Source organism: Coregonus lavaretus (genome assembly GCF_964263955.1).
Source record: "Coregonus lavaretus genome assembly, contig: HAP1_SCAFFOLD_499, whole genome shotgun sequence".
NCBI lineage: Eukaryota > Metazoa > Chordata > Actinopteri > Salmoniformes > Salmonidae > Coregonus > Coregonus lavaretus.
The window spans coordinates 293,084-305,679 of NW_028161407.1; the positions used below are offsets into that span (position 1 = coordinate 293,084).

At 41.6% G+C, this 12,596-nt stretch overlaps 1 protein-coding gene across 1 annotated transcript in view; it reads left to right on the forward strand.

Moving 5' to 3' along the window:
* Positions 1–12,596, forward strand: part of LOC311120716 (protein NLRC3-like) — a gene marked incomplete at both ends in the record, with an annotated part of 46,614 nt that overhangs the window by 30,718 nt on the left and 3,300 nt on the right. Inside the window, 3 exons of the mRNA XM_084195294.1 lie at positions 8,036–8,202; positions 8,342–10,223; positions 10,307–10,480. Of these exons, the coding sequence (XP_084051420.1) occupies positions 8,036–8,202; positions 8,342–10,223; positions 10,307–10,480 (2,223 nt within the window). The remainder of the gene's footprint in view (positions 1–8,035; positions 8,203–8,341; positions 10,224–10,306; positions 10,481–12,596) is intronic.

Below are 12,596 nucleotides of genomic sequence, written 5' to 3' on the forward strand. Positions count from 1 at the left end.
AGGCCTCTATAGTTCTCGCCCAACTCTCGCTCTTCTGCCTCCAACTCCAGCCATTCTGCTCTTCATTAGGCTTGACCCAGTCGAGACTCTTCCTCCACTGTTCCCAAGTCCACCCTCTCTGCTCTTCACTCGGCTTGACCCAGTCGAGGCTGCCACGGAGATCTGCTAGGGATTTCCCTGGCGATGGCTCCTCGACTCGCTGCTTGGTCCAGTTCTGGTGGGATTTTCTGTCACGATCGTCAGGAACAGATGAGGACCAAGGCGCAGCGTTGCAGGCAAACATACTCTTTATTTAGCGTCAAACGACCAAAACGATATCGTGACAGTTCACGGTCTAACACAAACCGACTGGAAACAAAATCCCACAAACACGAATGAAAAACAGACTGTTTAAATATGGCTCCCAATCAGAGACAACCAGCAACACCTGACACTCGTTGCCTCTGATTGGGAGCCACTCTGGCCAACATAGAAATAGCACCCATAGAAACAAAACACATTGATCTACACACCCTGGCTCAACATAACAGTGTCCCCAGAGCCAGGGCGTGACAGCGGTTCTGTTTACAAAATCTTCCCCTACAGGATATTTGATGTTATGACAATTTCACAGAGGCTTGGCAAAATACTTATTCATTAAAAATTGCATTTTGGAGTTTCTGTGCATCACTTGGGTTGATTAGGGTTGTGTTGGGAATCGAGGACTGACATTATTCTGTAAAATTAAGATAATTGGGTGTTTATAAAGCAAGGGGGTTTATGGGTATTGTAGTCTGAAGTTGACTTGCATTTACTTTCCGGATGGGTTGTGGTAAGATAGCCACTAATTGATAAATTGGTAAAATAGGATATAGAAATAAAAAATTGTTTTAGATTATTCATAATTTTTTAATTGATTTTTTTAATTGATTTTTTATTTTAATTAAAAATATTGTTAAAAGGGGTGACTGTTATTCTTGGTTACATTCCTACACCAAGAGGGGAAGGGATTTCAAACTAGGCTAAAAGGTGTTTAGTCGTTTGCCAAGTCTGTGTGTAAAGAAGTCAGAAGCAGGTGGGGACTTCCCAATCACATATTCTAAAAATTGGTGGTAAAGGATTTTGTGAATAAATCAGTGGAAAAAGGTTTTTAAAAAGTTAGGAGAAAAGATTAGATTACAAAATTAAGAAAACTAAGATTGAAGAAACTCTAGGGTAGTAAGCTAAGTTTCAAAGTTAGTAGTAAGAGAGAGAACAGTGGTGAAGGACATTTTAGAGTTTAGTGGGAAGATAGATATGGTAGGAGTTTAGATCTGTTAGGAGCAGATGCATTGAGAAAGTATGCATTGCTGAATGATAAGAGAAGATTAGGGAGAATATATGTGTACTTATCTAGTGCAAGCATTAAAATTTGTTCCGGTTAAGAATTATTGGTTAAAAGGCTATGTAATTCGTAAAGTGGAAGAGTTGAAGTCTGTTGAAGCTTCCACAGTCACCAAAGGAGTTCAGGAGAAGTATATTACAGTAGCCACTCCAACAGTAAATAATACACAGAGGATATTGGTAGCTTTCCCACTAGAAGTAGTTAAGGGTGTTAATACATCAACTAAATCAACTACTTTAATGGTATCTTTGGAAGGGATTAATGATGCGACGGCAATGGCAAATGTAGGAAGTATGACACCGACACCGACAACAACTTTTCTGAAATTAAAGGGGGTAGCAAGAGGGACTCAGGAGTTTATGGTACGGATGGAGAGTGCTGTCAATGATAGTAAGGATAGGGTTAAAATAGGAGAGCAGATAGTGGTAGAGAACAATATAGATTCATCTGAAATAGTGAAGGATACTATCATGGAGGTACAGGATGAGGTCTTTGATTTTAATGACAGACAAGGAGAGGTATCTGATCAGTACCGCTCGTTAGGGAAGAGAGAAACTAAATGCATGTGGTTTGATTCTTCTGTTGTGAAAATTAAAGATGGATGGGCAGGTAGGAATCTTTGGTTCCAGCAGCTCATTCTGTAAGATCAGTGAGGAATCTTGAGGGTCCATGTCTGTTGAGAATTCCAGCACCAGAGACGTGGGGTTCCATTTTAGAGACGGTCGCTCGACCTCTATCAAGTATGTATCAATCTTATACTTTGTCATAGCTATTGTATCAGCAACAATCAGTAACAGATAAAATAATGTCGTTGTCAAAACATTTGTTTAAGCCTAGGTTTAAGTGTTCTTGGTTAAATGAATTACCCTATGGGAATTTGTTAGATGGGAAGGAAAATCAGGTAACAGCGAACCCTGAAGCATTGGAGGTGAAACCAGTGAGGGCTAAAAGTTGTTTTTGTTCTAATAAAATATATGATGTAAGGGGTATGTTTATGGGAATATCAGATTGTGATGATTATATGATGACCTTAAGGGTAGTAATGAGAAATATAATGTTACTTTTTATGTTCCAGTTAGTAAGAAGAGCAGGACTTTGATGGTTAAAAGATTAGCTTTTGACTGACAATGTGACTATTGGGAATTTTAGAGATATTTGGAGGGTTTGTGGTGATAAAGCGTATATATTCTTACCCTATGGATAAACAGGATGTTGTTACATGTCAACGTTGAAGCTTCCATATGAGGTTTCTACCATTAAAAGAGGGGTAGCACCGGACACAGATAAATCTGAATCTAGGTTTGGAAATAGGGTGAAAAGGGACATGGCGACATTTCATAGTATTGATAATATTACCTATACTTTGATTCCAGATAGTTATAGATGCATTGAAGACTATAAGGGATGCGTTTGGTAGATCTGAAGGAGCTGGATGGTCAGCGAAGACTTGGTTGCAAGATCAGTTAGGCCCAGTGGGAGCAGTGATGGATTAGATTTTAATGGCAGTTTTGATGGCACTGTGTGTGATGTTTGTAATTTGTTACTGACCTTTGAGAAAGCTATGATATTGAGATAGGTTGGAGTAGTGATGCCTGGAGACAACACTCAGATGCCGTTGTTGACTGTTCCTGATCTGGATGAAGAGGGACAAGTGGGACTGGATGGAGTATTGATGATAAATATCCTTTTTGATTTTTTGATCATTTTTCAATTTTTTTTTCAATATTAGTGTGATTTTAGTATGATGTTATGAATCAAAGGGGGGAAGTGTATGAATGAATCACATTATCCTATTTCATTATTCTATCATTTATATTGATTCATACATCATTTACATATAATTTTTATATTCTTAGTTGATATTGATGTTTAATTTGAAAGTGTTGTTTTGCAAAAGATACTGTTTGGTCTTTTCTTTTCTTCCAGAAGCATTTGGGGGAATATGTAGAGATTGAAATACTCAAACAAGGACAATATGAAGGGACAATATGAAAGGAGAATGACTGGAGGAGATGGAACAAGGAAGGGGTGGAAAGGTTCCGATTCCATCATCAACAATGCATTGGAAGAGGAGACTACGGAGGAGATGAAGTGTAGTGGACTACATTCCAGTGTCTGCAATGAAATATAGACATATTTGCATGTGTAATACATCATTTGTGTCATTTTCTTAGGTATTAATTTTTGTAGAATGATATTTGATGTTATTGGATACATGTGGGGATCTTAGATGTTTTTGTTTATTTCGTGAATGCTTAGGGACAGGGAGTCTAGGCAGGGATAGAGGTCCACGGTAGGGTCCGATGGGTTGACCAGCCTGAGAGTGGACATTTTTTGGATAGTATTTTGTTTGCAGGGGCTTACATGTGTATTTAATTGCATCATAGTTTCAAATGCATTGATAAAGATTTATGAATTCATCGGGAGTACCTAGGTGGTTGCCTGGGGCAGAGGGACCATGAGAGAATTTTACTGTCTTGATTGATGGATGGATATCTGGAAAGATGGCTGCCAGACAGTTTTTCGCTCTCACACTCCATAAAGATTTGTTCATATTTCATAGTAATGTATTCACACTCCATAAACATTTGTTCATATTTCATAGAAAGGTATTTACACTCTAGAGAAAAATGTTTTTTTGGTTTAATGTTAAAGATACTCAATAAGATAAATTGTTACTTGTCATAATCCTATTCTGTTTGTTTTCGAGACTTTTAGTTCGTCTCGAAGGGGGGAATGTAGTGTATTAGGATTATGTCTTTGTTAATGGTTTTTAAGTAGAACTGAAAGAATGTTTATTCTAGTTCAAAAGTAGCCATTTGTAGGGTGACGCCCCAGGGGAGACAGGTGATTGGACAGCAGAGGGAGCAACCCATATTTTTGCATTGTTTATAAGTATATGCTGGAGGAAGAAGAGGTTAGAGCAGCCATTGCAATCTGGGACGTTGCTCTCCGGGTGATCTCGACACCTGTAACTCATGCTGAAAGCTTGTGATATGAATAAACTTATGATCAAGGTTCAGTATGAGCGGACTCCTTTGTTTATCAGCAATGACTAGCAACTTTTACTCGATACTACAAGGCTTTAGGTCTAAAGGTCGAGACAATAAGAAGACACAGTGGGAGAATAAATTCAACCACACCTTTGTTTTATCACAAAACCAGAGAGCAACTTCTGTCCGGTTAAGTCCACAAAGCATATTCTATGTAACAGACAGTTACATGACCTACATCATGCTCAAGCAAGTTAATGTTTCCGATCACTAAACAACTATTGATTTAGAACCACAGAGAGTTACCGCAAGTTGTAAATGCAGTGTAGTCACCTCTGTTAAGGTGTGTGTGTCTGTGTGTGTGTGTGTTAGAGAGAGAGACAGATCCTATGTCAATAAGCTCTAAGGTCCTATGTTACTACACAGTGTATAGAGTACATACTCTCAAATGACACCCTTTTCCCTATATAGTGCACTACTTTTGATATTGCATTATGCTCAATCTCCACCTCTCCTCCCTCCCCCCCTCCCTCCCTCCCTCCCTCCCTCCACCTCTCCCTCTCTCCACCCCTCCTTCTCTCCACCTCTCCTCCCTCTCTCCACCCCTCCTTCTCTCCACCTCTCCTCCCTCACTCCACCTCTCCCTCTCTCCCCCCACCTCTCCCTCTCTCCTCCCTCCCTCCCTCTACCTCTCCCCTCCCTCCACCTCATGTCCCAACATAGGTAGTATAAGGAAGTAGAGGAAGAAATGGACCTTACAGGTAGAAGACAAAAACATCGGAGGTTTGTAGCTTTCTTTTACAATTTAATGTAGAAAAGTGTTCTGGAGAAGTTAGGCTATCATAGAGAGACAGATGATTTAGGGGTAAGACATCTACAGAAATGTAAAGTTAATACAATACTGATTTCAACTTTCAAGAATGCTAATTTTACTGTACATTGGTGTTGATTCATATTGCTTAGCCTAATCAATATGATCCAATGTGATGTGATGTGATAGGCTACAGGGCTATGAGGTAGGGTATTATTGGTAAAGGCGATTGACATCACATTATCGTGATTATTATCCACATGTCGAAACTGCGTTAGAAAGACGTGCATCGGAATTATGTATAGCTGTCACTAAAGAAAATAGTCTGTTTCGACAAGTCAGTCAAGTAAACTGACGTGCAAAAATAGCATAGAAACTATTTAAATGTTGGGATAAATCAAAGTTCAAGTTGAAAATGCTTTCTGGCGACACGGATCAGAAAGGCTGTGGTCCGTTTTGCTCAGTGCTGTACGCTTCATATAACTTGGCCAGCGCACTGTTGCGTAATGTTCCGCATCGTTGTCGGCACACCTGAATACAAGCCCGGGTGCAAAGGGCGAGATAAACTGTTGGCACCTCATGTGAAGTCAAGCAGTGCATGGGTGTATTCACTAAGGGCACTATTCCAACTTATGAAATTACGCCTTTCCTACGCACTGCTCATAGTTTCTATTCAGACTTTACCTTATTAAGTTGCATAACGGGCTTTGCAGGCGTGGTTCCCTTGCGTGCGCTGAATAAATGTATTTCAACCGCTGAAAACACTCCCACTTGCTTGGTAGATTTAAAAATACTCTGATTTTGTAGATTATTTAGGCACATTTTAGGGTTAGGAAAGTATGTATGAATCATTCAAAAAAATTGGTTTGGAGAACCTTTACACACTAAATATATTGATTAATAAAAAATACAGTGGTTTGATTCATCCTGAAAGTTGTCATATTCAAGTTCAATCCATAAAATATTGGAAGGTGGAAAAAAGTGTACAATAGGGGTTGAATAGGGGGGTCCTATACATTTACCCTAATTCTCACTAATCACGGAACTGTATGAAACCGGTTCAGTCGTCGTGAACCGTGAACCAGGCTACAGGTTTAACCTGCTACGTGTGATCTGAGTTCCATAATGATTCAAACAGGCTACATGTCCTAAATTCTTGCACAACGTTAGCCTAATGCTAACAACCCTCAGGAACAACTGACGTGACAGAGGAAAGAAAGGGAAACAGAATGGAATGATGCAAAATGGAAGCTACAAATTGAAGAAAACAGTTATAAATGTATGTGGGTTTTACTGACGGTGGTTCTCGATAGTGGCTGATTTTTAACATGATACAACTTGTAAAATAAACGGAGAAAAGCCCGGGCATAGCCTAATGCTAAAATCAAAGGACAAATGCTCGCAGGCTTCCCTTGTCTTCAATGCTACGGGCAACAATGTCATACTCGTTTGGACCAGACAGCATCAGATAGATGGCCTACACATAGAGAGACAGAGGGGCGCTGTTTAGCTCGCTCGGATGCTTTCTCCTGTGAGATACATTCAGCCTCTTGGGAATGAAAGGACAATTATGAAGCAAAGAGAGACGAAAGATACATTATAGCCTGGCTTCCTTTGGTATAGAATAAATACCTGTCAACTATTTTAACTGTATGTAATGTCTACTTGGTAAATGTTTATAATGTCTGTCAATCTAAGCTGTAACGTATTTTTTGTTGTGTGTACCCGAGGTAGACTAGCTGTCGTTATGGAGTCAGCTAATGGGGATCCAACCAGGTAGACTAGCTGTTGTTATGGAGTCAGCTAATGGGGATCCAACCAGGTAGACTAGCTGTTATTATGGAGTCAGCTAATGGGGATCCTACCAGGTAGACTAGCTGTTGTTATGGGGTCAGCTAATGGGGATCCAACCAGGTAGACTAGCTGTTGTTATGGGGTCAGCTAATGGGGATCCAACCAGGGAGACTAGCTGTTGTTATGGAGTCAGCTAATGGGGATCCAACCAGGTAGACTAGCTGTTGTTATGGAGTCAGCTAATGTGGATCCAACCAGGTAGACTAGCTGTTGTTATGGAGTCAGCTAATGGGGATCCAACCAGGTAGACTAGCTGTTGTTATGGAGTCAGCTAATGGGGATCCAACCAGGTAGACTAGCTGTTGTTATGGAGTCAGCTAATGGGGATCCAACCAGGTAGACTAGCTGTTGTTATGGCGTCAGCTAATGGAGATCCAACCAGGTAGACTAGCTGTTGTTATGGAGTCAGCTAATGGGGATCCAACCAGGTAGTCTAGCTGTTGTTATGGAGTCAGCTAATGGGGATCCAAATCAAATTAATAACATATTGGACTGTGCATGTTTAAATGCAACATGAAGTCTCTGTTTGAACTTTGACCACTGACAGTAAAAGTGTTGTCATTGTTAATGTTACTTCAGCAATGTTCGGAAATATTGACTGTTCTGTTATTTCTTAGTGTAGGTAAGTGAGCTGTGACTCAAAAATTATTATCTCTGGGGAGAGAGAGGATGGGGTCCACTGCCTCTAAAATGTGTCTCTCTGGGGAGAGAGAGGAGGGGACCACTGCCTCTACAATGAGTTGCTGCAGTTATCAGAGGTAAGAGTTTAATTGTATAATATACAGTTCTCTTAAAAATATCAAACTAATGAAGAGAAAAGTGTTCACAAATTACATCAAATGTAGGCCTATATCATTCATTTAAAAGGCCAAAAACCAATTTACCAATTGCAGACTGTAGCTTTATAAAGAAACATCAGGACTTCTATGAGTTCAGCTATACACTTGTTGAAATGATGTAGATGAGGTACTGATGAGATATTGATGAGGTGATCTGCCTCCCTGTTTTGTTCAGTGTCCAGAAGCCCAGAGCAGAGTCACCTGCCCCCAGCCTGCTATCAATGAAGAGTGATCAGGCACCTGCTTTCATCCAGGAACCATTACCAGATGACAATAAGGAAGTGGAGAGTTTGGACAGTGAGGATGCATTAAAGATCACACACAACCTTCTGGACAGAAGAAGTAAGACTGTGTTTCATACAATATTACAAAGAACGGTACAAAGGCCCCTCTAACACACACACACACACACACACACACATACACACACACACACACACACATGCACTTATGAGTCCCAACTCTCATTGTTTTCCTACAGGTCAAACTCTTCTGACAGTCCAACAAGACATTAAGGCTAAACTGAAACACAAGTATCAACACATATCTGAAGGAATTGGACACCATGGAAGTCTGTTAAAGGACATCTACACAGAGCTCTACATCACAGAGGGTGGAAGTGGAGGGGTCAATTATGAACATGAGGTGAGACAGATAGAGATGGCATCCAAGAAACAAACCACACAAGAGACACCAATCAAATGCAACGACATCTTCAACCCTTTACCTGGACAAGACAAACCTATCAGAACTGTGCTTACAAAAGGAATCGCTGGCATTGGAAAAACAGTCTCTGTGCAGAAGGTCATCCTTGACTGGGCAGAGGGAAAAGCAAATCAGGACGTTCATTTCATGTTTCCTCTTCCTTTCCGTGATCTGAACCTGAAAAAGGACCAATACAGTCTGATGCAACTTCTTTCCCACTACTTCTCAGAGCTGAAAGAGATTGACAGCATTGAAGATGCTGAAACCAAAACTGTTTTCATTTTTGATGGTCTGGATGAGTGTCGACTTCCTCTAGACTTCAAAAACAACGAGAAGTGCTGTGATGTCACGAAGCCAACCTCAGTGGACGTGCTGCTGACAAACCTCATCAAGGGGAATCTTCTTCCCTCTGCTCTCCTCTGGATAACCTCACGGCCTGCAGCAGCCAATCAGATCCCACCTGAGTGTGTTGACCAGGTGACAGAGGTACGAGGGTTCAATGATCCACAGAAGGAGGAGTACTTCAGGAAGAAAATCACAGATCAGAATCTGGCCAATGAAATCATCAAACACATGAAGACATCAAGGAGCCTCCACATCATGTGCCACATGCCAGTCTTCTGTTGGATATCAGCCACTGTCCTTGAGATGATGCTGAAGGAGGCAGAGAAGGATGAAGTCCCCAAAACTCTGACCCAGATGTACTCACACTTCACGCTCATCCAAATCATTGTGAAGAACAAGAAGTACAACAAAGCCACAGAGACAAACCCAAAGGAACTGTCTCAGTCAGACAAAGAGATGATCCTGAAACTGGCAAAGCTGGCTTTCCAACAGCTGCAGAAGGGCAACCTGATCTTCTATGAGGAGGACCTGAGAGAGTGTGGCCTTGATGTCACAGAGGCATCAGAGTACTCAGCATTGTGTACAGAGATCTTTAAAGAAGAATCTGGGCTGTACCAAGAGAAGGTCTACAGCTTTGTGCATCTGAGCATTCAGGAGTTTCTAGCAGCAGTGCATGCTTTAGAATCATGTCTGGACAAGAAGGAAAATGTTTTCCCCCCCAAAGCAGTCACTAGTTATGGTGATGATGATTCCTCTGACGATGACTATGATGAAGCAGCCACTCCAACCCTACTCCAAAATGTCATCACACAACAGTACAGAGACATGAAGTCAGACCCGTTGTATGACTTAAACACGAGAGCAGTGGACCAGGCCTTGAAGAGTGAGAATGGACACCTGGACCTGTTCCTCCGCTTCCTTCTGGGCCTCTCACTGGAGTCCAATCAGAATCTGTTACGAGGCCTTCTGACACAGACAGGAAGTACAACACAGAGCAATGAGGAAACAGTCGAGAGAACAGTCAGGTACATTTCAGACAAGATCAAAAGGGAATCCTCACCAGAAAGGATCATCAACTTGTTCCACTGTCTGAATGAACTTGGTGCCAACTCTCTAGTTGAAGACATGCAAACCTCCCTGCGATCAGGAACTCTTTCAGAAACAATACTAAAACGTGACCAATGTTCAGCCCTGGCCTACCTGTTACTGATGTCAGAGGAGGTGCTGGAGGAGTTTGACCTGAAGACATACACCACATCAGAGAGAGGTTATCAGAGGTTGCTGCCGGTAGTGAAAACCTGCAAGAGAGCACTGTAAGTTCTGTTATTGAGTTGATGTATACATTATCATTATTCTGAAGGATTTGTATATCTAACAGATGATCTCCTCTCTCCAGACTGGATCACTGTGACCTCACATATGAATCCTGTGAGACTCTGCCCTCAGCTCTGCAGACACCAAACTCCCCCCTGAGAGAACTGGACCTCAGCTACAATCACCTGGGGGACAGAGGAGTGAAGGTGCTCTGTGTTGGACTAACCAGTCCACTCTGCAACATACAGACACTAGTGTGAGTTAAATATCTTCAGTATCCACTGTGAGTGTTTATATATTATGTATGTAGTTAGTATGTGTATGTTTTTAACATTATTTGAACGTCTTGGTAAATATGCAGAAACATACATAAAATGTGATAAATATATCAAACTAAGGTTAAATGTCTTGAGTGAGTTAGTATTTTTTTGACATTGGTTAATCATGTGTCCTTCTGTTATTGTCTTAATGCATCTCATTATTCTTAAAGCTTTGCATATTTAACAGTGTATCACTATATCTCCTCTCTCCAGACTGTCTGGCTGTAAACTCACATATGAATCCTGTGAGACTCTGGCCTCAGCTCTGCAGACACCAAACTCCCCCCTGAGAGAACTGGACCTCCGCTACAATGACCTGGGAGACAGAGGAGTGGAGCTGCTCTGTGTTGGACTAACCAGTGCACTCTGCAACATACAGACACTAGTGTGAGTTAAATATCTTCAGTATCCACTGTGTGTGTTTATATATTATGTATGTACTGTATACTGAACAAGAATATAAACGCAACATGCAACAATTTGAAAGGTTTTACTGAGTTACAGTTCATACGAGGAAATCAGTCAATTGAAATAAATTCATTAGGCCCTAATCAATGGATTTCACATAAATGGGAATTCAGATATGCATCTGTTGGTCACAGATACCTTAAAAAAAAGTATGGGTGTGTATCAGAAAACCAGTCCGTATCTGGTGTGACCACCATTTGCCTCATGCAGCGCGACACATCTCCTTCACATAGAGTTGATCAGGCTGTTGATTGTGGCCTGTGGAATGTTGTCCCACTCCTTTTCAATGGCTGTGCGAAGTTGCTGAAAACTGCCGGGAACTGGAAGACGCTGTCGTACACGTCGATCCAGAGCATCCCAAACATGCATGTCTGGTGAGAATGCAGTCCTTGGAAGAACTGGGACATTTTCAGCTTCCAGGAATTGTATACAGATCCTTGTGACACAGGGCCGTGCATTATCATGCTGAAACATGAGGTGATGGCGGCGGTTGAATGGCACGACAATGGGCCTCAGGATCTCGTCACGGTATCTCTGTGCATTCAAATTACCATTGATAAAATGCGATTGTGTTCATTGTCCATAGCTTATGCCTGCCCATACCATAACCCCACCGCCACCATGGGGCACTCTGTTCACAATGTTGACCTCAGCAAACCGCTTGCCCACACAATGCCATCACGACGCCATACACGCTTTCTGCCATCTTCCCGGTACAGTTGAAACCGGGATTCATCCGTGAAGAGCACACTTCTCCAGTGTGCCAGTGGCCATCGAAGGTGAGCATTTGCCCACTGAAGTCGGTTTCGACGCCGAACTGCAGTCAGGTCAAGACCCTGGTGAGGATGACGAGCACGCAGATGAGCTTCCCTGAGACAGTTTCTGACAGTTTGTGCAGAAATTATTCGGTTGTGAAAACCCACAGTTAAATCAGCTGTCCTGGTGGCTTGTCTCAGACCATCCTGCAGGTGAAGAAGCCGGATGTGGAGGTCCTGGGCTGGCGTGGTTACATGTGGTCTGTGATTGTGAGGCCGGTAGGATGTACTGCCAAATTCTCTAAAACGATGTTGGAGGCGGTTTATGGAAGAGAAATTAACATAAAATTTTCTAGCAACAGCTCTGGTGGACATTCCTGCAGTCATCATGCCAATTGCACGCTCCCTCAAAACTTGACACAACTGTGGCATTGTGTTGTGTGACAAAACTGCACATTTCAGAGTGGCCTTTTATTGTCCCCAGCACAAGGTGCACCTGTGTAATGATCATGCTGTTTAATCAGCTTCTTGATATACCACACCTGTCAGGTGGATGGATTATCTTAACAAAGGAGAAATGCTCACTAACAGGGATCTAAACAAATTTATGCACAACATTTGAGAGAAATAAGCTTTTGTGCGTATGGAACATATCTGGGATCTTTTATTTCAGCTCATGAAACGTGGGACCAACACTTTACATGTTGGGTTTATATTTCTGTTCAGTAAAGTTAGTATGTGTATGTTTTTAAAATTATTTTAACATTTTGGGACATATCCAGAAACATACATAACATATATAAAACTAAGGTAAATATCTTGAGTGAGT